A 25,619-nucleotide genomic window follows, 5' to 3' on the forward strand; every position below is an offset into this window, starting at 1 on the left:
CCGGACCGTCCGCACGGCCGGGGAGCCTCCCCGCCCCTCACCTGCGGGCCCCACCTACTCCAGGGCCCCGCCCCTGTCAGGCTGCACCTGTCCGGCGGCCCCTGCGGCCCCGCCCTTCACCCGCCGAGCTCGCCTCCTCCTGCAAAAGCCTGGCGGGCGGTCTCCGCGCAGTCTGCGAAGTGTTCTCTGAGCCCCGGGCTGGGTGGGGTCCGCCCCAGCCCCGGGGCCCGCCTCAGCGGCGGCTCAGGGACAGGCGTCCGCACGCCACCTGCCCTCGGAAGGTCGCGAGCTCCCCCGTTCTTGGACCTCCAGGCCCGGCCCTTCACCTTTCCCCATCGCTGCCTGGCTTGGCTCACCTGGGCTGAGCGCCTCCACACCCTTCCTGGACCCCGCAATCTTATTCCTGACCTGGGGGCTGCCGCACGCCTGTGCTGCTAGGCCGGACACCAACCGTGCACCCCCCGTCCTCTCCCCGGGCGGGTGGGCACACAAACTTGGCCGCAGCTGCCAAGGTCTTCAGGGTCGCAGCCCCCACACTGAACACCCTTGCAGGCCGGCCGAGTGGACCCGACCACAGTGGCGCAGTTTTAAATCAGGTCCTCATCTGGCTGCCTCTCCTTAGCCCAGAATAGCCCCTGGCCCTCTCCCGTCTTCCCGGAGTTTTGGGGGGGGCACAGCTATGTCCTGCTGGAAGGTCCTGCTTTCTGGATATGCCGGTGCTCCTGTGAGGTCGTCAGACTTTGCTCAGTGCGCATCTGGGGCAGGAACGCTGTGGGGGGGGGGGGGGAGCAGAGCAAGGGGCACACGGCCAGCAGCCCTCACCCCCAGTTGCCCCAGGGAATGGTGCCCAGGGTCTGGGAAGCAGCACAGGTAGCTTCCAGGCCCACCAGCTGAAATCCTCCCTCAAGACCTTGCGGGGATGGAAGGTCCTCCTGAGAAGACTGGGGAGCGCCTCTCTCTCCTGGTGGGAGTCTGCACCAGCTGGGCAGCCAAGACTGAGGACCGCCACGGGGCGGGGTCTTCGTTTACAACCAATTCTCGGGGCGGGGTCTTCGTTTACAACCAATTCTCGGTGTTTCATACTCATTCTGTCCTCGTTCTGCTCAGGAGCACCCCTTCCCTGGGACTGTAGAGCCACCTGCCCCCACCCCCCGGCGCCCTCCCGGATCAGCGTCCCCAGAGCCCTGGGGTCTCTTTGTGGCCTTCTGAACCTATCACCCGCAGGTTTACACGGACCCCGTCTCCACTGTCCCCGGCCACTGACTCCCACGATGGCGTGTGGGTGCCTGCCAGGGCTCCGCAAAGAACCTGGACAGGAGCCGTCGGCTCAGGGCCCAGGCCAGGGGGAAGGCAAGGGCTGAGACCCAGCAGCCTCCCCCCACACCTGCACCCCCCAAAATAACCTCTCCCACGTGGTTCTGGAGCCGCGTCTGAGCTCTCAAGACCTACGGGGCAAGGGGAACGTGGCCAAGGCTGGCCTCCCTGAGGTGGGATGCTAGTGAGGGTGGCCCTCAGGCAGGGTGTCCGGACTCAGCAAAGGTGGAGGGATCCCACACAGCGCCCCACGCAGACGGGTGCCAGTGAAGGGGTGAGGCCACCTGAGACAGGGTGGAGGTCACCTGGCTCAGGGTGGGAGGGTGGGGTGGTCTGTCTGCTGGAGGGAACTGGGGGGCACGGGGGCGGGCATCATTGTGCCTGCCCTGCTGCCTGGGGGCCCTCCCTGCAGGGGCTCAGCTCTCTACTTGGGTAGAGTGCAGGCAGCCCTGAGCTGGCTCTCCGGGCCCTGTCCAGGCTTTGGGGAGCAGTCTGCAGGGCAGGGAGGGCCCCTGCATCATCCGGGACCCCCTCAGTGGAGTGCACAGCCCTTGGGCAGCACCGTCCCCACTCCCAGGAGTCTTCAGTCTTTCCCAAGAGAACGGGGCCCTCCTAGGTGGTCCTTCAGCTGGGATCCCAGTCCTGCCAGGTCGGGCAGCGGCCTCCTTCACCAGTCTGGACAAAGCAACCACCGCACGGTGGACAGGTCACCACAACAGTGCTTTATTAACCCTTCTCCGTACATCACCCTGAAGGTCTAGCCACCGCACGGGGGTCAGGCTGGGGGGCACAGTCTGACGGGACGTGAAGCCAGTGCGCACCTGAGGCCACAGGGGCTTGAACTCCGCGAGGTGGGACGTCCGTCGGGAACCTGGCCTCACGGTGGCACAGCCACACCAAGGGCCATGTGCCACCCCCTTCCGCAGTGAAGGTGGAAGAGGGCCCTGAAGCCCAAAGCAGACACTCCCAACAATTCTGTCAGCTTCCACCTTGACTTCTGATGTGCCACATGGTTCAAAAATCTTACTTTGAGTGTTACGGGAACATTAATTTGGCATTTTAATAAAAACACTATTTCTAAAAAAAGACATTTGTACACAGCTGGTGGGGGGTTTCTCAGGTGGAGCTGGCCCAGGGCACCACTGTGAGAACCACTGCCTGGATGTTATTCTGCAAAATTACAAAGTGCCCTTCACTTTTAAAAAGTCTGGGTTTTGATATTCCAAAAGGGCTCCAGAAGCCACACACCGTTTTCCCAAATCCCAACTAAAAGAGTGGGTGTTTAAAAGGTGGAGCGAAGGATGAAGCACATGCTAAGAACTCCTGTCTCCTTTCCAAGCAGGTGTCGACATCACAGGCTGCTTCTCCTCAAGAAGAGCAGAAAGGCCACGGGAGCAGCCGCGTGACAGCAGCGGTCAAGGCCCAGGCGCCTCTGCAAACCTCACGGCACAGAACTGATTTCTAGGTCTGCTGCCGGCGGTGCACCTGGACACGACGCTCAGCTGCAGCGAACAGTTCAGGACAGGAACATCCCACGCGCCCCCGAGGGGGGAGGCCTGCAGCAGGGCCACTGGCAACGTGGCCAGCCCCGAGGGTCCTCGACAAGCCCGGCAGCATCTGGGGGCGAGCGACTCTCCTGGAGGGCGCGGACAGGCGGGCGGTGCGGCGGGAGCGCCCAGCCGTGCCAGTGACCGCGTTGTGGGGATGCCCAGGGCACCCGGCCGGGGCAGCGAGGGGGAAGAAAGGATTTGGGCACAGCTGATGGGGCGCCAAAGCACCACTCACTACAAAGACAACTGCCATCCGCGGGGCCCACAGGCGGCCCAAAGCTCACAGACACGCGCGCTTCCTACGGCTCAACCCCCGCCACTAACGGAAGTGTAAGGTAATTCATAAATATTTTAATTAAGCATCTAAAATATATTTCTCAAATAATCGAAATAAAAACCCTTTAGAATCCAACTGTTACTTTACAAAGGTTTACATTTGAGAATACATAATCTTACTCCTATTTCGTCAAGTTTCCCCTTTAACGGCTGAGTCAAAATTTTCAAGTAATTTAGAAGCCATCCTTTCTGGGCCCTCAGCCCATCGCTTCTCGGTCTTTTGGCTAAGATCAAGTGTAGTATCGGGGCCCTCATCCTCCTCTCCTGGCTCACCTGGCCACCCTGTTCCTAGGTCTTCCAAGCCTGTGCCTGCATTCCCCAGAGAGAACGTTCTTGCCCGTAACGGACCCAGACTTTGAAGAACGAGTCTGACAGAGCAGAGCCCACAGCACTCCTCCCCCACCGCCCCCGGGCACCCCCGACCTGAGCTGCCAGGTGCTGAGGTGGCCAGACGCCAAGCCCACGGAGGCCGCCCTGCTCCAGCCCCCGGGGTGCGCCAGGTGAGCCCGACACTCCAAAGCCTGAGTGTTGGACCGCCCCCCGCCAGGGTGCTGCCTTTCTGAAAGCCCCTCAGAACCCCCCACCACAGGACCAGGAGTGCAGCCACTGGCCTGCTGGTCCGGAGGAGCTGGGAGCAACGCCATGGCAGGGGTATGTGCGCTCAGAGCGCCCCACGCCGTCCCTGGACACACAGCGCAATCCGTTCCCATCACCCACGGGGGTGACAAGGTGCCGACAACCCAAAGTGGGAAACTTTCTAAAAGCCACAACAGCATGATCAATTAGTTGAGTGGAAAGGCTTAATTTCCAAGGGCTTCATTAGTACCCCTCCCAGCGTGACTCTCGTCAGCTATCACAGGTCAGACATGCGGTGGTGTGTGAAAAGTCTGTACTAGTTAACTGGTTCAAGGGTTAGGGGAACATCAAAGGTTAAACCGGGCAAGTGCGGACACACACGACAGGGGGCTTGCACAAGGCACCCCGTTCCTGTCAGAGAACTGTGGTTTTCAGAGGCCACGGGATCCGCGTTGTTCCAGAGACGGCTTTGGAACTGTGCGTGAACAGGTGCCACGTAGGCTGGCTGATGGTCAGGAATCCGAGTCCGCAGACTAACGGGCACGTCTTCTCCAGAGCCCAGGAGCGCTGTTTCTCTAGTTCCCATCTGCACGCCTCAGGCTCCGCGGGCACGGGGGGTCCACACGGCCGGTCCTTTCTCCTCCGGGGACAGGAGCCAGCAGGGTGCGGCCCACACAGGGCAGGGGGCACCTTCCGGGCCCCGCTCCGGAGCCAGGAGGCCCGTGTGCGGCCACGACTCCCCGGCCACTGGCGGGCTGCACACGTGGCCACCACGCCTGGGGCCGCGGCAACACCGTGCCACTGAGTCCAGACGTGATTCCCTGAAAGGGTTTGGGGATTCCAGACTGAATGAATCTTCGTGGAATGATGAAATTAAAGATTACCTGACTATGGAAGTTTCTGATTTATTCCAGACAAAATACTAGATTGTCGCTAAGAACCACCCCAAAGCCGTCTCTGGCACAGCAGGGCCCGGCAGCCGGTGCTGCGGGGCGGGGGCCGGCGTGGGGGGCGCGCCCTAATTCTTCAGCTCAGCGGCCTCCTTCCCAGCCTTCCCCTTGGCCTTCTTCTCCTCCACCTTCTCCTCCTTCTCCAGCATGGCCACGATCTCGGCCACCTGGCTGGTGGAGATGTGGATGTCTTCCTTGTCCACCAGCTCGATCACCTACGCACACAGGAGAGGGACGAGCGGCTCAGGCGCGGCCCTGCCCCCACGCACTGCTTTCCCCGCAGAGCACGCAGCGGAGATGGAACCCAGCTCCTTCGTCCCAGCAGGCGGGCCCCCGGGGCCCTGCAGCGGCCCTGGTTCCCCAGGATCAGGCCCCCATCCACCCCCAGGAGGCCAAGAGGCTCCAAAGCCCCAGGCCAGCTTAAAGCTAGGAGGCAGGGGCGCCTGGGTGGCTCAGTCGGGGAAGCGTCTGCCTTCGACTCGGGCCATGATCTCGGGGTCCTGGGATCGAGCCCCGTGTTGGGCTCCCTGCTCGGCGGGGAGCCTGCTGCTCCCTCTCTGTCTGACCCTCCCTGTCTGTGCATGTGTGCTCGCACCCTCTCTCTTCAAATGAGTAAGAAAATCTTAAGGAAAAAAAAAAAAAGAAACAGCTATGACGAAGAGGGACTCAGAGAGCAGGAGATGTGTGAGGATGTGGGGGTGGGGGAGGAGAATGCGGGGGCGGGTCCCCAGTTGCGTCCCCGGTCACGGCCGGGGGGGCCTGCCCTGGACAGAAGCTCCTCAGGAACATCTCGCCCCCGAGACTCCACCAGGGCAGAAGATCCAGGCGTGCAGGGCACGGGCATCTGAGCTACCATCCACACCATGGAAGGGGCCCAGGGAAGGGGCAGCTGACGTGGGCTTGGGCCTCCCAGCCTCTGCTGCTGGCAAAGGTAACGCCTTGACTTTCAAGTGGACCACAGTCACTCAGCAGCTATGCTTCGTAAACATGAGAAAAATCACCAACCAGATGGACAGACTGGAAACTGTTCAAACACCCATGAAGGTGCTCTCCCCTCAGACACTTCCTTACGAAGGTGGAATCCCATTCCCAGTCTCCTGGGCTGCCCAAATCTTGGCACCAGGGACCCAAGTGCTCCCCTGGATGCCCCCTCAGGGTTCAGGGGACCCCTGCTGGAGCCTGGCCCAGAGGACGGCCGGACACAACTCCTCCCGCCCCTGAGGTCTGCCCCCAGGCGCCCTGCCGCTGCCGCATCCCCCGACCACACCATGGCCCCACCAGAGGCCACAAGAGGCCAAGTGTCCAGTCAAAATGCAGACGGGCTGCTCTAGGTGGACACCCTGAGACAAGGGTTTGGTGTGAGGGCAGAGACGGGGCTACACGTGGAAAACGTCCACCCCCAGAGACAGCCGTTGGCTGGGCCAGGCAGTCCCGACCCAGCCCCACAGCTCACCTTGACGAGGTCATCGATGTTGATCTTGCCATCCTTATTTTCATCCAGCGCGGAGGCCAAGCTGATGAGCTTGTTTTCTGGAATGTGCTTGATTTGCTTCATGGCACTGATGAGCTCGGTGATGCTGATGACAGTCTCCCTGGGGGTCGGGGCGGGACACAGCCTGTCTGTGGCACGGCCACACCCACAGCCTCACCAGGCCTCCTATGGGTCAACCCTGACCCAGGCAACTGCTCCCTCCAGGGCTCCCTGGCCCCTGCCCTTGGGAATGCCCATCCAACCCGGACACAAAACCAGAAATCTTCACTTGGTGCCAGGTCTCCCTGTGTGCTGCCCCCTAGCACGCCTCTCCACCGCTGAGCAGGACAGAGTACGCCACGGCTCCCGGGCAGTGGTCCTCAGGCCCGTGTGTGCCGTGGTCTGGGCGGTAAGGGCCGAGTACGGCTGTGCTGCCTTCTGACCAATGAGGGCAGGTGGGCTGACACAGCACAGCAGGTCAACTCAGGAAGGACACAAACCTCGTCTGGGGGTGCAGGTCCCCCAACCCGAGGACAGCAGGAAGCCTGCAGCCAGCCCACCTGCCCCCTTGGAGATGCGGGCACTCAGAGCACAGTGCCCAGCCCAGGGGAGCACCATTCACCAGCCTGACAGCTCCTCACTCACACAATAACCTCCAGAGCGGGGGTCGTCACTGAGCGCCTGCCTGTGTGCAGGGGGTTCAGGAAGAGAGAGGCAGCAGGGGAGGGCCCAGGGGTTCCCAGGGGAGCTGCAATCCTATGTACGAACGCACGAAGGGCAAGCTTGATAGCAGTCTGGGGACAGGTGTGGCCTACGGTGGCTGGGGGGTGAGGGCTGGGGGGTCCAACCTGGACCAAGCCACAGGCATGGTCCTGACAGTGGCCAAAGTGTGCGTGTGCGTGCATGTGCGTGTGCATGTGTGTGCGTGTGCGCGTGTGCAGGAGAGAGGCCCCCAAGAGCTCCTTCAGTAAAATGGTTAGTGACAAGTGGAGACTGAGGTGCGGCTGGGCTCTGGCTGGAACTGCTGGGTCAAAGGTCAGGGGTCGGGAACCATGGCTGAGAAATGCACCCCAAGGTCAGCACATCCCCGAGTCTCCCTGCGCCCGGCGTCGGCGCCACACTCACCCCGCAGGCTGCTGCTCAGGGGTGGGGCCTGGCTTGCCGGCCTGCTGGTCTGCCTCCAGCTGGCACAGCAGGTTGTCTATCTGCCCGATCATCTGCTGCACCCTCTTCGTCAGCCTCTTGCTGGCCGTAGACTCCTCCACGTAGATCTCTTCGCCGGTCTTGGAAAGCTCCTTCTTGATCTCTTGCAGGTCCTAACGAAATTATTCAGCTATAAAAGACTGTCTTAAAAAAAAATAAAATAAAAAGGAACCATACAACTCTGTTTACCTTGTAAAAGTAGTTAAATTAACCCAAAGGTAAAGAGTTCCAGGTGACGGACAGAGCTGCATAGTCGTATCTGCATCCCTCACACAAATTACTCCTATTTTTGCAAACTCAAATACTGATTCTGTAGCAAAGGAAATGGCATCTATTTAAACCTCATCTTTCTTCATATTTGTTAAAAGAATAAATAAATGGATGAAAGAATCAAGGAACAGAAAGCGCCTTCTTAAGCCCCGATCACGACCGTCCCCGTGAGCAAGCGCTACAGGGAGCAACGGGAGGTGGGGCTGGGCACCAGGCACAGGGCTCAGCATTTCTGGTGAGCACCTAATTTCCAACGGAGAACCCACCATGGCAGCAGGCTTGCCATGAAAATGGTTCATTATTTTTACCAATCTCAAAACTAGTCATCTTTTCCCAAGAGATCTATGAAAACATAATTCTTTTATGAAGTAGGCTCCACACCCCACGAGGGGCTTGAGCTCACGACCCTGAGATGGAGTCACACGCTCCAACCGAGCCAGCCTGGCGCCCCAAAACAGCTCTTTTAAATCAGATTCGGAAGTACTGTTTATAAAACACACAGGTTTTCCTTTAAAGAAATAATAATAAATGAAAAGAGCTAGTGTGTAAGAAGGAAGCGTTTCGGGGAACTAGGCCCGCAGCTAGGATTCCATTTATCAAGCGACCAGACACAAGGTCTGGTACCTTCACGGGCCTACGAACTGCCACGGCGAGTGGCCAGGAGCAAAGGGCCCGGCCGCACGGCGGCCCAGCCACGCAGAGACTGCCGCCCGGCCCAGGAGGAGGCGGAGGGCGCCCCCGAGACGCCGCGGCGCACCTCGCTGTAGTCCTGCACATCCTCCTTGAGCAGCTCCAGCTCCTCTTTCTCCTTCGTCAGGGACGACTTCTGCTCTTTCAGCTTCGAGCAGGCGTTGCTGAGTATGTCGATTTCCTCTTTTGTTATTTCCTCTTCCTGCAAAGCAAGCACCCCAGTGGAAACCCAGCTGGAGGAAAATCATCACTGCCCTCCCACCCCCCGCCGGGACTCGGCAGCTCCTCTGTCCACACCGCCTGCTCCCGCCAACGCGGGGCAGAGGCCAGCGGATACGTGCGCAGTCCCCGTCCCCACCCCCATGGCACCCCCGCCACGTGCGTATCGGACACACACGCAAGCCCGGGAAACCATCACCCCCTTACGGAGCCCCGTCGGCCACCCCAAACCCTTCTGTCCCCAGGCCAGCTTAGAGCTGCCCCCCGGCAGGGCACACAAGCACATCCCAGGCCAGGAGCTCGCGCACACAGGACGCCGTCTGCCCCCTCACTCAGAGCCCCGCTCGTGTCGTTCTGTGCCTCCAGGGGCTGGAGAGCAGCCCGTCCTGAGCACAGGCCAAACCAGCTCCTGTACCGTAGGCTATCCTAGCTCCTCTGAATTTCCACGTGTGTTTTAGAATAAGCCTGTCAATTTCCACACAGAGCCTGCTGGGACGTGATGGTTTTGAATCTATACACTAGCTGCAGAGTGAACACCTCACCAACAAGGACCCCGGCATCCACAAGTGCAGGACATTCGTTCGTGCTAACCTCAACACCACCATAGCATCCGGCGTACAGCGCTGACGTGGCTACTTTCAGACTCACCCCTAAGTGGCTCACTCTAGGGGACAGTCAGCGATAGGCTGAAATTCCAAGTTGACTACTCGTCACCAGCACAGAGAAGCAGCACTCGTTTTTAGCGGCTCACATCCTCTGCAAACAGGCAGTTTCGCTCCTTCCTTCTGATTGTGTGGTTTTATTCTTTTTCCTACCTAATGGTCCCGGCCAGAACCTCGGCACACTGCTGAGCGGAAGCAGTGAGCGCAGATGCGCTCACCAGCGCCCCGCCGTCAGGGGCCCAGCCAGCTGCAGCTGTCTGCACAGAGGCTCTTCGTCGGGTTGAGAACGTTCTCCTCTCCTGGCTCACTGAGAAATTTTTTTTTTTTTATCAGGAGCAGATGCTGGATTCTGTGAAGTGCTTTTTCTGCGTTTATCGAGATGCTCATACATGGTTTTTCTCTTCATTCTGTTACTATGCTCGTTACACTGACTGTTGTTTTGTATTCCCTGGACAAGACCCATGAGATCAAGATGTGTTAGCCTTTTTACAGAACGGCTGCATCTGATTTGCCACAAGTTTGTTAAGAATTTGTACATCTGTGCTCCTGAAAGAGGCGGTTGTGCAGTTCTCTCCTAGCGGTCTGGCATCAGCTAAGATGCCATCATCTCAGAACAAGCTGGAAACGGTCCCCCCTCTTCGGCTTTCCGCAGCCTGTGTCGCACTGGAAGGATCTCAGCAGAACCTGGCCTGTGACACCACATGGGCCTGGCTTTCTCTGTGGAAACGCTTCCAGCCACAGCACAGTGTCCCTACCAGAGGCGAGCTATTCGGGTTCTCTGTGCACCCCCAGCAGACGCTCAGCACAGCTGACACCTACGGGACTGCACTGCAAACGGGGACAGACATACTCGTTTTTCCCACCCCTTACGCTAACTTTCCAGGGAACAAAGACTCTTAGCTGTCAGTTTTGTAAAGGTCTGTGCTTCTTGCTAAGAAATCCTCAGCAGTCCTTAGTTCTCCTGACAATTCTTTTTTTAAAGATTTTATTTATTTATTTGACAGAGACACAGCGAGAGAGGGAACACAAGCAGGGGGAGTGGGAGAGGGAGAAGCAGGCTTCCCGCCGAGCAGGGAGCCTGACATGGGGCTCGATCCCAGGACCCTGGGATCATGACCTGAGCCAAAGGCAGACACTTAATGACTGAGCCACCCAGGCGCCCCATCTCCTGACAGTTCTAAATGTCCTTTCACATATAGGCCGTTAATCTGTTGGAAATGGGATGCATCTATTTCCGTGAAGAAAGCCAACTGTCCCAGCCCTATTTAATGACAGGTGCCCCTTCTCCCCGAGCTGCATTCCATGGGCCCAGCCAGGCTCCATCTCTGTTCAGCTGTGTCCCAGCCTTGCACCCCCTTAAAAATGACCCTGACCCTTGCCTGGGTCACCCTTTGAGCCCAGCGTAGCCCCAGCTTCCTGGGACCCTCTTCCTCCCAGCCTCCTTGATGTGTCCATACCAGCATGTATCTCTTTCCAGGATGGCCCTGGCCTCCCTCCTCACTGTTCCACCCACTGTCCTCCATGCAAACACACGGCCTCTGAGGATGACAGACCGTCTTCGGCAGCCGCACCCGCTCGGATGTGCTACCCCGAGGCTTCTCGCAACAACAGTCTAGATCCTGTCTGAGACCCCGCTTTCCCCGCCACCTGCTGCAGTGGGTTCCTTCCTTCCCCCATGGACCTGGAGAAGGCTGGCGTCCCCCACCCAGCTCCTGGCAGCTCCACCCTGAGACCCCCGCAGGGGAGCTTTTTCTTCCAGCTCTGCCCCACAATTGCTCCTGCCAAGCCACGGACAACCTCACCCTCCCCATTAGCGGTCAGTCTTCAGGCCTCCCCCACCTGGCCCTCAACACCCCCGACGAGGCCCACCCTCCCCGGGACACAACCTCCCACCAGGTGTCGACGTGTTGGGACCGCATGAGCTGTCCCTCCACAGCCTCGTCTCTCCTCCGACCTCTGAACACGGAGGCCACCGTGTTCCAAGCCCTCCAGGACCTCACTTGAAATCACCCCCCTCACCCAACATGAATCTGCAGCCCTGGTCTCTCTCCTACTCCAGCTGCCAAACCAACGTTGCCATCCGTCTACATAGATTTCCCATACCCGACACCTGGGAGTTCAAGACAGGAGGTGTCCTGGGGGGCGGGGGCAGGCTACACCAGGACAGCAAGGCCCCCCGGAGAAATATGTGACTACAGTGCCCAGCACATCAGGCTGGGGTCACACCAGCGTCCCTCCTCCCCGCCGTGCAGCCCGGCCAGGAAGGGGCCTGGAGGCCTGCCTTCAGGTGTGGATCCCCGGCCACTGGGAGCACAGAGGGCCCGGGGGAACAAGCCACGGGCACCTTAGCCTTCTAGGCGCTCAGGCCCAGAGCTCGGAGCACAGGTTGCTCTTGTCACAGCACAGTGGGCCTCCCGAGAGCATCTCCAAGCTGCGGCATCACCCTCCGCACCCCACAACCGTCTGCTGTCACCCTAAGCCTGGCCACAGCGCCTCAGAAGTCCCCGCCCCACAAGCCAGCCCCCTCTTCACCCTCCTGTTGGGCTTCAACACGGCCTGCATCCCGGGTGTGCGTGCGCAGTTACCTTCAAGCCTTCTAGGACAGGGGCCGTGTCCTTCAGGGCCTCTGACGGCAGGGTCACTTCAGGCACTTTGGGCTGCAGCTCGGCCGCAGGCCTCCCCGCGGCAGCCTCTGCCGCCACTTCGGGCTCCACTTCCTTCTGAAATGCAAGGCCACTGCTGACTCAGTGTCACCTGGCGCCCCGGCCACCATCCTAGAGCATCGGCGCCGGCATAGACCGAGGACGCGATGTCAACAGGCCGGCTGTGCGCCAGTGCAAGTTTGAGAGACCGGCAGCCGGCATGTGGGGGGTGACCCCCGCGAGCCGTCACTGCAGGACTCTGAAGGGCGCAGCTGCGCTCCCAGGTCCACGGAGGCCCCTAACGCGGTACCAGCATCAAACTCCATCTTCAGTCCTCCCCTGACAACTGCACGAAGCCGCCCCACGACTTGCAGAGCAAACACACCCACCGCCTGGGCCGAGGGGCCCAAAGAGAATGTGGGCACTCAGTCCATCGGCCGAGCCGGCCGTGCTGGGGGACTGGCACCCAGACCACGGAAGGCCAGCCAAGTCCTGTCCCCCGGGCAGAAAACAGGAGACGGACTCCGGGGCCCTCCAGACGCGGTTCCACAAGGAGTTTCTAGAAAAGCTGGAGCAGACAGCCTTTAGCCTGTCCCAACGCCCTGTGGGGCTCCCCCCGCTCTGCCCGGGCAGGCGCACGGACCTGCCGGCTGCTTACCGCTGCCTCGGAGAGCCTCTGCAGCTCCTTCTCCCGGTGCTCCTGCTGGATGGCTGCCTCCTCCTGCAGCGTGGCCTCCAGCTTTGCCTTGTTGTCCACCTGCTCACCCTCCACTTCGGCCACCTTCACCTGGGCTTCCTTTGCCTACAGACAGGGGACACCTGTGAAGGAGGTGCCTGCGGCCCAAGGGCTCGTGGTGGCACAGCAGGTTTGGCCGCGGCCAGAGAGGCCCGTGCAGCACCCCCGCCCGCCTGCACTGCCGAGTGGGAACGCCACCTGGGGTCGCACTCAGGAACCCCGTCGGCTGGAAAGGCTGCAAGGCAGCCTAGGGGCACCTTCTGCACCTGTCACAGGAGCCCTCGATACTCAGAGAAAGGACCGATAAGACAGAAGTGGGGGGGGGAGGCGCGCATCCCCAGAAGCGAGAGGGCCCCTTCCAGAGCGAGCCGTAGAAGCGGTCTCCTGGCAACACGTACCACGATCTCCGGGAGTGTCTGCAGTGTGGACTTGAGCTGGTCGGCGGGCGAGAGGGTGTCTGGGAGGTACATGGCCCGGGACAGGATGAGCAGGGACGTTGGGATTTCCTGATGCAGGTGCAGCTCCAGCCACTGCAATCGGGGGTTGAAGACACACACTCACCTGCTGGCCGCGTCCCATCGGCCTCTCCTGGGACCTGGACCCTGGAATTTTCCTCTCTTCTGGTTTGATGGGGGAGGGGGACTTTAGTAGATGGATGCACTAGATCACTCAAGGAAGTTCTCCCAAAAACAAGAGTCCTCAATTTCTACAGGGCCCACCTACTGCCACCTCTTATGACCTGACGCCCGCCTCAGCCGACCGGGCCCGAGACGCCCCCAGGGTCGTGAAAGCATGGAGCGAGGCAACCACTCTCTCTGCTAATGAAGCTCTTCACTTGCTACTTTTCAAATTTAATTTTACATTTTTCTGGCAGGGGGCAAAAGAAGAGAGAATCTCTAGCAGACTTCCTGCTGAGCACAGAGCCTGACGCAGAACTCGATCTCATGACCCTGAGATCACAAGCTGAGCCAAAACCGAGATTCGGATGCTCCGCTGATGGTGCCACCAGGCACCCCTGGAAGCTCCTCACATCCAAGCGCCACAGACACTGCAAGGGTGGTACCTGTGGGCTCAGAAGGCTCTCAGGGCTCTGCCAGCCTCGTAAGGGCCAGGCGCTGTTTGGGGGGATGTTCGTGACACAAAGACAGTGTTCAAACGGACCAGGAAGATACGACAAGGTCTGGACAAACTGGACGTGGGACAGAAGCGGACACGAGACGGAGAACACGTGACCAGGAAAGCCCAAACACTCTGATTTCCAACAGTGTCCTGCACTCACACGTGCCCGACTGTGCTCAAAGCAGGCTGCCAACAGTCCTGGGCATGCCCGCGGAAGACACAGGGACTCAGCCCATGGAGAAGGTTCCGCCGGGGGACTGCACACTAAACAGCACTTGTGTTGAAAGAAGGGAAGCAGGTGTTGACACACCTTTGTCTACATGTGGAGGACAACCCCCGGGGAGGGAGCCGGTCCTGCAGGCAGAGCTGGAGGGGGGCCGGCTGGCACTGGGCATGCGTTACGTCTTCTGATGTTACAGCTCAAGTGCCGTGAAATGTCCCTTCTCCAACCTCTAAACTACTCAAACTGATGCCGGCTGCCGCGCTGGCCTCTGGATGCTGACCAAGGGCCCCTGAGCCGCTGGAGAAAGCAAGGCGCAGCTGACAGAGACACTCAGGATGGGCTGGCCTGGGTCCTATTTACCCAGAGGTCCCTGGCCTCAGTTACGAGTCATACAGGGATTTTAAGGGAAGTTCACCTCGTCCTCCTCTGTCCACACAGGACCAGAATGGGACAGTAAGGATGTTAACATCAGCCGAGAGCACGTGAGAGAGGTCAGAGCCGCGAACACGGGCTATGTGAGCACACAACAGAACCAGCTCACCAGGCACCCTCGTCCAGGCCCGGCTGCCACCGGAGTTTGGGGAGAGTTTTTCCACAAGCAGCCCATCTATGCCAGTCGGATGGAGGGGAAGCCCTTGAGCCACACACCTGCTTCAGCTGGTCCTTCAGCCGATCCTCTGTGACACCGAGGGCCCGCATGCCTCGTGCCCGACACGCTGACTGCAACTCCTTCACATTCAGGCTGTCCACCCCTTCCTCAGCGATCAGCTGTAAAAGAAAGTCAACTAAGTACACGTGGAAAGGTCATTCCAGGGTTATGGTGTCTCACTGTCAGACACTTTCCTAACACGCCTTGCCAAGCACAAGACGAGCCAGCACCACCAAGGCCTCAGCTTCGGGTCTGCAGGGACCAGAACGGACAGAGGGTGGGGACCCTGGGGAGGCTCACAGTGGCCAGGACCCCACCTCAGCCCAGGCCCCGCTCCCTGCGCCTCACGGTCACCCCAGCGTTCCTCCCCACCCCCACGGCCCTCCAGCCACCCAGGGCTTCTCAGTGTCCGCAGCACAGGAGGAAGGACAGAGAGCAGTGCCTTCCCGACCTTCTGAAGAGGTGTCCTGGCCTGCGCCCGAGCTCACGGGGACCCAAGGGAGAAGACTGCACCAGAGTTCTCGTGCCAGAGGCCCCTCAGCCGGCCCCACTCGAGCCTCAAATGACCCCGTGAGGCAGACAGCACCGCCACCCCCCGTCTCTGAAGTAAGCTTTCCGTTCTGAGATGACTGTAGGGCAACATGCAGACATGACAGACGGGGTTCCTCCCCCGGGGAGCGCCGCACAGACGATGCTGACAGTCGTAGCCAGCACAGCGGCAAGACACCAAGCAGGAAACCCTTCTGTCCCCACGAGGACCTCGTGCTTCACAGACACACGCCCCCCTCCTGAGCCCCTGGCAACCACTCGTCTGCTCCTCGTTTCCGCTGGACGGGGAGCTACGACTTTGGGGTCTCCTGGGAGACCTGTGCACCTGCTCCTCCCTAACTACAGGCGGCGCTGCGCCGGAGACCACCCTGCTTTAACCGTTCCCCCACTCGAGGGCAGCTGGGTCTTCTCAGTTTGGGGTTGTTATGAAAAAGCTGGGTTTTGTTTTCATTTCCCCATCTTCCTGTGGGTTCCGTGGTTCCATGTGGACTTGTGTCCCGTGCCTGCGTGGTACGCGCAGTGGTTGCTCACCGTCCACATCCCCGCCCCAGTCCCAGCGATGACACCTCAGCCGCCAGATGCCCCTTGACCTGTCCCCCTCACGGCACACTCATCGCAGTGTCTCCTGCTTCCACGGAGAGCCACCCCACACAGCCGTTTCCGACGCGGCCACGGCACTTGGTTAGAGGCGGACGAGAAGGAGGTCTACTGGATTTACCACGCTCTTTTGTCTTCGTGGTCCAGGCCTCCGAGCACGGCGGACCCGTGAGCGACACCGGCTTCAGGTGTGCAGGTCCACGCGCGCTCGGGCTTTCTCCACACAGGACAGCCCTAGTAGTATTTTCAGTCTTAGCAGTATTTTCTTTTGTCTAGCCTACTCTATTGTAGGAATACAGCATATAACACATATCATGCACAAAACAGGTGTTCGAGAACCGTTTATGTCATCGGTAAGGCTTCTGGTCAACAGCAGGCTCTTAGCAGGTAGGTTTTTGGGGGTCAAATGTCACACACAGAGGGCCCAGCTGTGCCACCTGCTTGCTGACCCCTGAGGGACACAGAGGCAGGAGCTCCCTTCAGTTGTGTTTTTTTTTTTTCTAAAGATTTTTTATTTATCTGACAGAGAGAGACACAGCGAAAGAGGGAACACAAGCAGGGGGAGGGTCAGAGGGAGAAGCAGGCCTCCCGCCGGGCAGGAGCCCGATGTGGGGCTCGATCCCAGGACCCCGGGATCATGACCTGAGCCGAAGGCAGTCGCTTAACGCCTGAGCCGCCCAGGCGCCCCCCTTCAGTTGTGTTTTAATGGAGTCAAATCCTGTCTTGGGCATTTTGTTTCTCTTTCTGGGAACCTAACTTGAAACACTACGGAGCCGAGGGTCGTATAAAAGGCGGGCCTGCGAGCCTCACACAGCTCTGCACACGCCCCCAGTGTACTTCTACTGCCTCTGGGTAATCCCCTTCCCAACACATCACCGCACCTGCAAATGCCTTCCCTACTCTTAACACCGCTTCAGCTGTGGATAAAGAGACTAAAAAGGAAATTCATGCGCAGGTTTCGTGTGCGCTGGGGGAGCTGCGGGGCCAGCGTCTCTAACCCCACACTGTTCAGGGTCGAATGTGGCCTTTCCGAGTGGAGGTCCTCCTCTAGGTTGAGGCAGATCCGCTGGTGCCAAGTTCTCTTGGTTTTCCTCCTTCGGACAATGTCCTGATACCCCCCTTTCTTAGAGAACATTTTCACTGGGAATAGGGCTCGGAGCTGACAGGGATTTCAGCACGTGAAGAATACCGTTCCCTGCTTCCAGCCTCTAGGTTCTGAGGAGCACCTTCCCTGGGGGCCGGAAGCCGTCCTCACGCACTGCTGTCAAAATCAGCTGTCTTCAGTGTTGTTTCGTTTGACGATGATGTGTCTTCACGTGGATTTCTCTGGGTGGATCCCACCTGAGGTTCACTCAGCTTCTACACTTTGCTGATTCAGGTCTTTTACTGAATCTGAGAAGAGTTCAGCTGTTATTTCTTCCAGCACTTTCCCAGCTCTGCCCTCCCTCCTCTCTTTCCAGAACCTGACAAGTATGTGAGATGCTTTCCTCTGGTGCCACAGGCGGCTGAAACCCTGCTCGCCTTTTTTTTAAGATTTTATTTATTCATTTGTGAGAGAGCGAGCGTGCACAAGCAGGGGCGAGAGGTAGAGGGAGAAGCAGGCTCCCCACTGAGCAGGGACATGGGGTTCGAGCCCGGGACCCTGGGATCATGACCTGAGCAGCCACCCAGGCGTCCCTTTGCTTATTTTTTTAAACTGTTTTCTCAGATGTTCAGGTGGGTGATTTCTACTGTTTTATCTTAAAAGTTCACTGTCTTCTGTCCTCTCCTTTTTGCTATAGAGCTCATCCACTGAGCTTTTCATTTTGGATTTTATTTTTCACTTCTAAGTTTCCATTTGTGGGGCACGTGGGTGGCTCAGGCGGTTGAGCATCTGACTCGGTTTCGTCTCAGGTCGTGATCTCAGGGTTGCAGGATCGAGCCCCAGGTCGGGCTCCGTGCTCGGGGTGGAGTCTGCTTCAGATTCTCCTTCCCCTTCTCCTCCCGGCTCACACTCTAAAATACATAAATAAAATCTTCAAATAAAAAAAGAATCCCATTTGGTTTTTCTTCGTTTTCTCTGCCAGGACCATGCTTCCTTGTGGCCATCCAAGGGCTGCTTCACAACCGTCCTCTGGGTCTCACGTCTCTGCTATATCTCCACTGGCTACCTTTGCTTACCCACTTTGAGAACCTTCCATTTTTCTTCTTCTTCTTTTTTTTTTTTTAAAGCTTCACATGGAGCCCAGAGCAGGGCTTGAACTCACAGCCCTAAGATAAAGACCTGAGCTGAGAAGTCAGACGCTCAACCGACTGAGCCACCCAGGTGTCCCAAGAGCCTTCTGATTCTTAACATGAGGAGTGATTTTCAATTTAAACCCAGATGTTTTGGGTGTTAAAAATGAGATTCTGGATCTTGTTTCAATATTCGATCTTAGCTGGCTCCCTCGGACAGCACTCTGGCATGGGAGTGGTGAGTGATGTTCTAACCAACTTTTACAGATTTTGCAATTGATGATCTGGCATCTATTGATCCGAACGAACAAGCCTACATGGCTTAGATCCCCCCGTGGCCTGGCTTTCATGGGAATGCAAGAATCTGGTTTCAAACCCTCCAACCACAAAGCCTGAGCCCTGTGTCACTTCCTGCGGCTAGCCACTCCTCCTACCGCACCAATAATAAAGGCCAGGTCCCAGGTCCTCCCTCGCTCCTGCTTTCTGGTCCCCAGGTGTGTCAAGGTCTCATTTGGCCCTCAGTGGCGGCTATGCCCCCATTTCTAGGGCAAATGTGAGTCATAAGCTCCCTTCAATGGTTCACTTCTCTGTGTTATCTCTTGGTTACACCCACAAATGACATCCGTGGCACAGTTTGGAATAGGTAGGGTGCTGGCTCGTTGCTGCCAGGCCCCCATTCAGCCTCCACTGAGCCCCGGGGGAGGCACTTCTGTTTCTGCTGAGGTAGTGGGGATTCGAGTTCTAATTTTCCACCAGGGCTCCCCATACCTGCTGGGCTAGGAGGGGCAGGCAGCCCACCTGGCTCTGGACACCATCCCAGTGGGGCGCAGGGGAAGGCCTGGGAGTGGTTAGGTGAAGTGAAGGCCCTGGCCCCTGCTGGTGTACGGACACTGCACCCCGGGGAAGGACGGCAGCTCAGCACCATCAGCCGGCCTTCTTGGACACCGTCCCAGCTGTGACACCCTGAAGAGGGTGGAGGTCTCAGGCCTCAGCCAGCAGTGCACATGGAGGGGTGACGGCGTCTCTCCGGTATCTCCTGGAGTAGAGCAGGTACTGTCCCAAGTCCTCTGTCTTGCGAAGCAGCCCCTTTCCTGTCCTCTGGCCAGAGAGAGCAGGCTTTTGTTAGGGGGTTTTTTGTTTGCTTTTTAAAAAAGATTTCAGTTTTAAGTAATCTCTATCCTGCACGTGGGGCTCGAATTTACAGCCCTGAGATCGGGAGTCACAGGCTCCAGCGACGGAGCCAGTGGGCGCCATCAGGGCTCTGAAAGTCTGCACACATCAGCAACCTCTTCATTGCTGCCTCTTCAGCCCCAAGGCACAAAGACCCACCTGGTTGGTCCTGGGGTCCCAGGGTCTTCTCCCAGGCTTCACAATCTTATCACTTAACATCCACATCCAGGGGAAAGGAAGCCCATTCCACCTTCCCAACAGTGGATGTCTTGCCGCTGTCCTACGTCACAGGCCTTGTCCAAGGTCGCAGAGCAGGCGAGTGGCCAGGGCTCAACCCCAGGCGACCTGCCCTCGAGCTGCCTCTCCACAGGTGGGGTGGCAGGGAGTGAGGGCAGCCACACGGCAGCCCCCCTTGCTCTGCTGCGGTGGGTGCCCCGAGCACGCTCCTAGAAGACCTGTACCACGCCGGAGAAAGGGTTTCTTCTCATCCTTTCAGAAACACAGTGATGCTCTGCTACCTCAAGCTACAACGAAGAGCCGTTCTCATCCAACCCACTCCCCTGCTGAGAGCTCCTAGAAAGGCGATAAACCACACACGATACACGGCAGGCAGCATCGGAAAGCTAACGCAACTAGGGCTTGGGGACAGCGAGATCACGTGGTCGGAGACGCCAGGCAACCACGGAGGTGTGGGCTGCCCGTCTGTGAGCCACTGGGGACACGGCAACTTCGACCAACTTTTAGGGCAGGGCTGAGAGTCCAGACCTGGGGCCGTGGCTGAGAGGCAGAGACATCTCGCCGGGCTGAGAAGATGACAGCCGGAGTCGAGAGGCTGCTGGAGCAGACAGGCCTCAAGGGCCGCCGCCCAGGGAGAAGGATGGGCGGGGAACAACCCTGCTGTCAGGCACTCCGGCTGAGCAGCACAGAGTCGAGGAGTGGGGCAGAAAATCTTCACAAAGCAGAGGGGCCTCCGGGGCCCTGCTACACATGCGGCACTGTGGGGAAGGGCCTCGGCCCGGCTGCAGGCCCGGCCCTGACTGCGGCTGTGATCCCCAGGTGACTGGGCCCTCCACAGCAGAGGACACTCGGGTGGGCCCCTCCCGGAGGGAGACGGTGATACCCGGAAGCTCGGAAACTTCCCACACATGTGTCTGCATTCAGGCAGAACCAGACGCCGCAAACACACAAACCCACGAAAACAAACCAAAGGCCTCCAGACCACAGCTGTCAGAATAATCAGACAGGAGCGTAAAGTGGAGCACGAGCGGTCGGGGACGGAGACTGAGCACCTCCGAGGTGTGCCTGGAGAGCTGTGGGAACACCCGACACCGGAGACTATACGGCGAGAAGCGCCAGTGTAGGACAAGAAGGCGGTTTTAGGAGCTCCTCCCAAGAGAAGTGTCCTGGGCTGTGCGCAGGTGGGAGGGCTCAGCGCTCAGCGCAGCCCTGGGAGTAATCTGCTTGTGGGCCGGCACCTGCTTTCCCTTGGGAGCCCCAACTGTAGTCACTCTTTTTATGAAAACTACCAAAGATCTGGGACAAAAATCCATGTTAAAAGATGTTTATTACAGCACTGAGTAGCAAAATATCAGCGAAAGTGATGGTTAGGAAGTTATGATGCATCCATGTAACAGTTACGACACGTCCACGTAATGAAACAGGCAAAATCGTTGCCAGTCATCCTTCTAACAAATACTCAGCGACGTGGGCAGGTCTCCTAATGTCCTGCCAACTGACCACCTGTTGGGACGGTTCCAGCGTTATTGCAGCAAACGTGCACATGCACCCAGTGTGTGCACACGGGGCACAGAGTGGGCGAAGAGCCACGATCTGGGAACGACAGGGCCACCAGAGCTTTAGAGTGAGGACACTGCTGCTTTTGCAACCAGAAACCTAAGGCACCTGGAGAGGCAGAGCCGCAAGTGCAGGCCGCTCACCTTGTCGTCAGCCTTGATGGACCGCAGCCTCATGGTGAGCTGGAAGCGCAGGAAGTTGTTGGTGCCGATGGACTGGAGCTCCAGCAGCTTGCACAGGGCCACCAGCTGCGGCCGCGTCAGGTTATCCAGGGTCAGCTCATCCTCAAACAACTTGGAGAAACGCAGGATCTCCTCATTGCTGGGTCTCTCACCCGTCTCTCGGATCTGCGGGAGCAATCACGTGGGTGAGCCACCGGGCGGGGCGTGTGTGTGTGCCTGCGCTCCCCGGCACCACCCATGGACTTGGGCCACAGGCCTCAAGTGAAGAAACAAAGGAGGATCAGCTGAAGAGCCCCAGACCATCCACACCCTCCGTCGGATCTACCTTGTCATTATGTTCCTGCTGGGGAGCCACCCCTCGAGGGCTCCACGCCCTGAGCAAGCCTGCGCTGGCTCCCCGTGGAGGACGCCTCCACGCAGCACGTGGCCACCTGCTGCCCCCCTCCTGCCCGTGCCAGCAGAGCCACGGCTGCTGGCTGGCAAGAGGCTCCCCACCGTGGATGTAGCTGGGGAGCAGCCCCCAAGCCTGGCCCTCCAGCACATCACCACTGCAGGGTCTTAGTTCCTCATCTGTCAAACTCTACCTCAGGCCCTGGGGCTGCTGCAAAGTCTGGAGACACAGGCAAACAATGGTGAATGCCAGCGAGGTTCAAGTTCTCAGGAGAGCAGGCCTGACCTCACTGAGTACAGGGCCAGGGCGGGGCTCCTGGTTACACCCCCTACGGCACTAGCCCACGCCTGTCGGGGAGCCCCACTCTTGCCGTGTACCGTAGAGCAGAGGGAAGAAAGAAGTGGGACATGCCCCCACATAAGACGGGGCGGCCCTGAGGCTCTACCCAGCACTTGGGGCCCGTGGGCTGAGGCCACCAGGGCCCCGAAGCATCACAGCACCTTCTGGAAAAACACGGAGAAGTCTTTGGTGGCGCTCCCCTTGGCTGCCTTGTTCTTCAGGGCCATCTCCTCAATGGTGTCCTGCAGGAACTTGGCCAGCTCCAGCTTGACGCGCAGCTCCTTCTTCAGCCTCTCCTCCTGTGAGGTCAAAGAGGGGGCACTGCACTTCCCTGGCCCGCACCCCGGCCCCCCCACGGCCTCCCTGGCTGGCACCAGTCAGAGCAGTTGCTCCTAGTCCTCTGATGGGAACCACAGCACGGAGTTCACAGTAGCCCTCAACCCAGTGCCGCCACATCTCCCTGAATGGCACTCACTCCCACCCAGGACCCAGCTGCTACGCATTGAGACTTTCTCTTCCATTTCATGGTTTTAAAAGATACTTGTGTGGCCTCTTGGAGCAGGGCTGGCCAGTGACGCTTCTAAGCTGTGTGGTGTGGAGTGAAGTCCATGGCTCTTACCCCCATGCACAGCCTCAACCTGTGGCCTGAAGAGCTGGGCTAGAGGAACCGTATTCTAAAGCACGTTTACAGAGAAGCATGTCCAGAAGCATGGCTGAGTTACGAAGGAGACACAGGACATCTGAACGTCCACCTAACTACATCCGCATCCGCCCTGCCCTGAGCTCGCCGCCCCCGATGCCCCGTCACCTTGATGGACTGGGTCTCGAACGTGGACGGCAACATATTGGGGAAGAGCTTCACAGCGACAGGAAGCAGGAACTCCATGAATGGCACCACCACAAAGACCAGGAAGGGGACCAGGCGAAAGAGGTCAGCGCATATCCGGAGAAACTGGGAAAAGGCCGAAGGGGTCAGAGGGTGAGACGACAACGCTGCTCACGTGACGCTCAGAGGCGCGACCGCAGGCAGCACCTGGCAGGGGTTGGCAAGAGCGCCAAGTCCCAGGTGGCTCCGCCGACTGCTCCCAAAGGCGGCTCTTCCTCCCGTGTCTAAACGACGGAAGACAGCCTTCAGAAAGGAGGGGCGGAAGTTCGCCCTAGCAGTGGCCCCCCCGTCCCTTCGTGCCCCGCCCACTGCGGGGGTCCTGCTCTGCAGAGACAGCCTGACACAGCCACGGCGCTGCCCACCAGGCCTGGGTGCCCTGGGACGGGAGCAGCAGGTTGACGACCGGCTGTTGCTGGCGCCAGCAAGGGCCACCGGGGAAGGCTGTGGCCATGCCGCCCACCCCAAACAGTCAGCACAAGGGAAGAGTGTTGGCTGTGTGTTTCTCAAGATGGCCTGACTTAACCCTGCACTACACAGCAATGATTGACAAACATCCAAGTGCTTCATCAGTATAATCAACTACCGCTGAAGCCATTAAAGAAACGCACAAGTTGAAATCATCAAAAATCCCTGAAAGCGGACCCTCCCTGCTGCACCCCCAGGCAGCTCAGCTTCCTCTTCGCTCACGACCAGTCAACTGCGGTTTGCACTCACAACTGCCTAGGCTCACAGGCACCAAAGGCACTGTCTGTGTCTGTGGGTCTGTGTCCACTGTGTCCACGTGTCTGTGTCCACTGTCATGAACTAGACGTGCTTTCGAAGAGCGACGTCAGTCCTAGAAACGGCTTCGTTTCAGCCTCATCTGACACTTAGGATTCGGCTCGTGGTCCATCCCCGCTGGAGCCCAGCTCCTCGAGTGCTGGCGGTCCCTCTCATCCGTCAGGAACCACCGGGCCCTCGACGGTGTGCGCCCTGAGCTTGTGGATGACACACCTGAGGCTTTTCTCCCTAGACGGCACTCATCTGGCTCTTCTCAAACCAGTCTCTACTCTGCAGGTCACAGAGCAGGGACCCCCAACCTGAACCTATCTCCTCATTACAAACCTCGCACGTTCACTTTCCTATTTATTGTCAAAGAGATTCACGGATTCCTATATTTCTTCATTTGTTTACAATTCATTACTATTTTTATTTTTATATTCAAATGGTCCAGGAGTCAACCACGGAAAGATCCTTCAAGTTGATGTAGTTTTTGACATTTGTCCATTAATTTTTTTGTCAGTAGTTCTATTGAGGTTGAGACTCTCTCTCCCTCCCCCTCGGCCCCCCCCAAACAAAACAAAACAACACAACCTACCACAACAAAAGATACCAGAATAATGGGCTTTGGTAAATCTGTAAGACACAAGACCAATATATAAAAGCAGCCACACTCCCGGGGCGCCTGGGGCACAGTCAGTTGAGCAACCAACTCTTGGTTTGGGCTCAGGTCCTGATCCCAGGGTGGTGAGATGGAGCCCCTTGTAGGGCTCTGCGCTGGGCGGGGAGTCTGGGATTCTCTCTCTTTGCACCCCCACTCGTGCACGCACGCACGCGCTTTCTCTTTCAAATAAATCTTTTTTTTTTAAATTTTATTTATTTATTTGATAGAGACACAGCGAGAGAGGGAACACAAGCACGGGGAGTGGGGGAGGGAGAAGCAGGCTTCACGCCAAGCAGGGAGCCCAATGCGATGTGGGGCTACATCCCAGGACCCTGGGATCTTGACCTGAGCCGAAGGCAGATGCTCAACTGACTGAGCCACCCAGGTGCCCCTCAAATAAATAAATCTTAATCAGTTGTACTTCTATATATAGTAGACCCTTGAACACCACAGAGGTTAGGGGCAGTGACCCTCCCACCCAGTCAAAAATCCACGTATAAATGTTGACTCCCCCAAAAGGTAACTGCTAAGAGCCTCCTGTTGACAGGAAGCCTAGTGAGGGCACAAACAGGCGACGAACATGCATTTCCTGTGCTGTACTCTTACAATAAAGCCAGACCCCCCCCAAAAAACTAAGAGAATCATAAGAGAAAGTACATTTGCAGATTTGCAGTAGTGTGTATGTTTTTTATATGTTTATACATTTATTAAAAAGTCTGCACATAAGTGGATCCACACAGTTCAAACTTGTGTTGTTCAAGGGTCAACTGTACTAGCAATGGACAACTGGAAACTGAAATTTCAAAGACTCCACTTACCTACAAGAGCCAAAAGATGGAAGAACCCAAGTGTCCATGGAAGGACAGACCGATGGATAAACAAAACGGACACACAATCCACATGGTGGAGTGCTATTCAGCCTCAAACAGGAAGGAGACTCTGACACCTACCACCACCTGGATGAACACTGAGGACACTGTGCTGAGTGAAGTGAGCCAGCCACCAAGGGACGAATATGCTGTGTGACATGACGCCTGCAGAGGAGTCAGATCACAGGGCCAGGAAGTAGATGGTGGGTGTTGGGGGCCGGGGAGAGTGTGGGGAGCTAGCGTTTCGTGAGGGGCAGAGTTTCGGTTTGCTAAGATGGAAGAGTTGTGGAGATGGAGGGTGGGGACGTTCACAGCAATGTGAAGGTATTCGGTGCCACAGAGGCACATACGTAAAAATGGTTAAAATGGTAATTTTAGATTGTGTATTTTACCACAATAAAAGATACCATTTGTAATAGCATCAAAAAATATGACACCATACAATATTGCTAAAAGAAATGAAAAAAAATTGTTTTATTCCACATTGGCAACCCCCAGAAGGACCCCCCTTGTTTATTTTCGAGTCTTTCCTTACTTTCCGACACAGGCCCACCCAATGTGGTATACAAGCCCATCTCGTAGCACCGTTGGTGAG

The 25,619-nt window shown here is 57.9% G+C and overlaps 1 protein-coding gene across 3 annotated transcripts in view; it reads right to left on the reverse strand.

The window, feature by feature from the left end:
* Positions 1-2,015: 2,015 nt before the first annotated feature.
* The window catches only part of LETM1 (leucine zipper and EF-hand containing transmembrane protein 1), a 37,965-nt gene continuing 14,361 nt past the window's right edge, over positions 2,016-25,619 (reverse strand). For 2 of the 3 annotated variants that reach the window (XM_073891310.1, XM_025887077.2), the window contains 11 exons: positions 22,655-22,798; positions 22,008-22,145; positions 21,078-21,281; positions 14,610-14,729; positions 13,018-13,149; positions 12,542-12,685; positions 11,827-11,961; positions 8,428-8,562; positions 7,323-7,513; positions 6,180-6,318; positions 2,016-4,941 (listed from right to left, as the gene is read on the reverse strand). In XM_073891310.1, the coding sequence (XP_073747411.1) occupies positions 4,795-4,941; positions 6,180-6,318; positions 7,323-7,513; positions 8,428-8,562; positions 11,827-11,961; positions 12,542-12,685; positions 13,018-13,149; positions 14,610-14,729; positions 21,078-21,281; positions 22,008-22,145; positions 22,655-22,798 (1,629 nt within the window). In that variant the 3' untranslated portion in view covers positions 2,016-4,794. The remainder of the gene's footprint in view (positions 4,942-6,179; positions 6,319-7,322; positions 7,514-8,427; positions 8,563-11,826; positions 11,962-12,541; positions 12,686-13,017; positions 13,150-14,609; positions 14,730-21,077; positions 21,282-22,007; positions 22,146-22,654; positions 22,799-25,619) is intronic. The other variant, XM_073891311.1, reaches the window with a different exon arrangement.

Source organism: Callorhinus ursinus, unplaced genomic scaffold, assembly GCF_003265705.2.
Source record: "Callorhinus ursinus isolate GAN/ISIS: 27379988/994484 unplaced genomic scaffold, GSC_fseal_2.0 scaffold4, whole genome shotgun sequence".
In the NCBI taxonomy this organism is placed as follows: domain Eukaryota; kingdom Metazoa; phylum Chordata; class Mammalia; order Carnivora; family Otariidae; genus Callorhinus; species Callorhinus ursinus.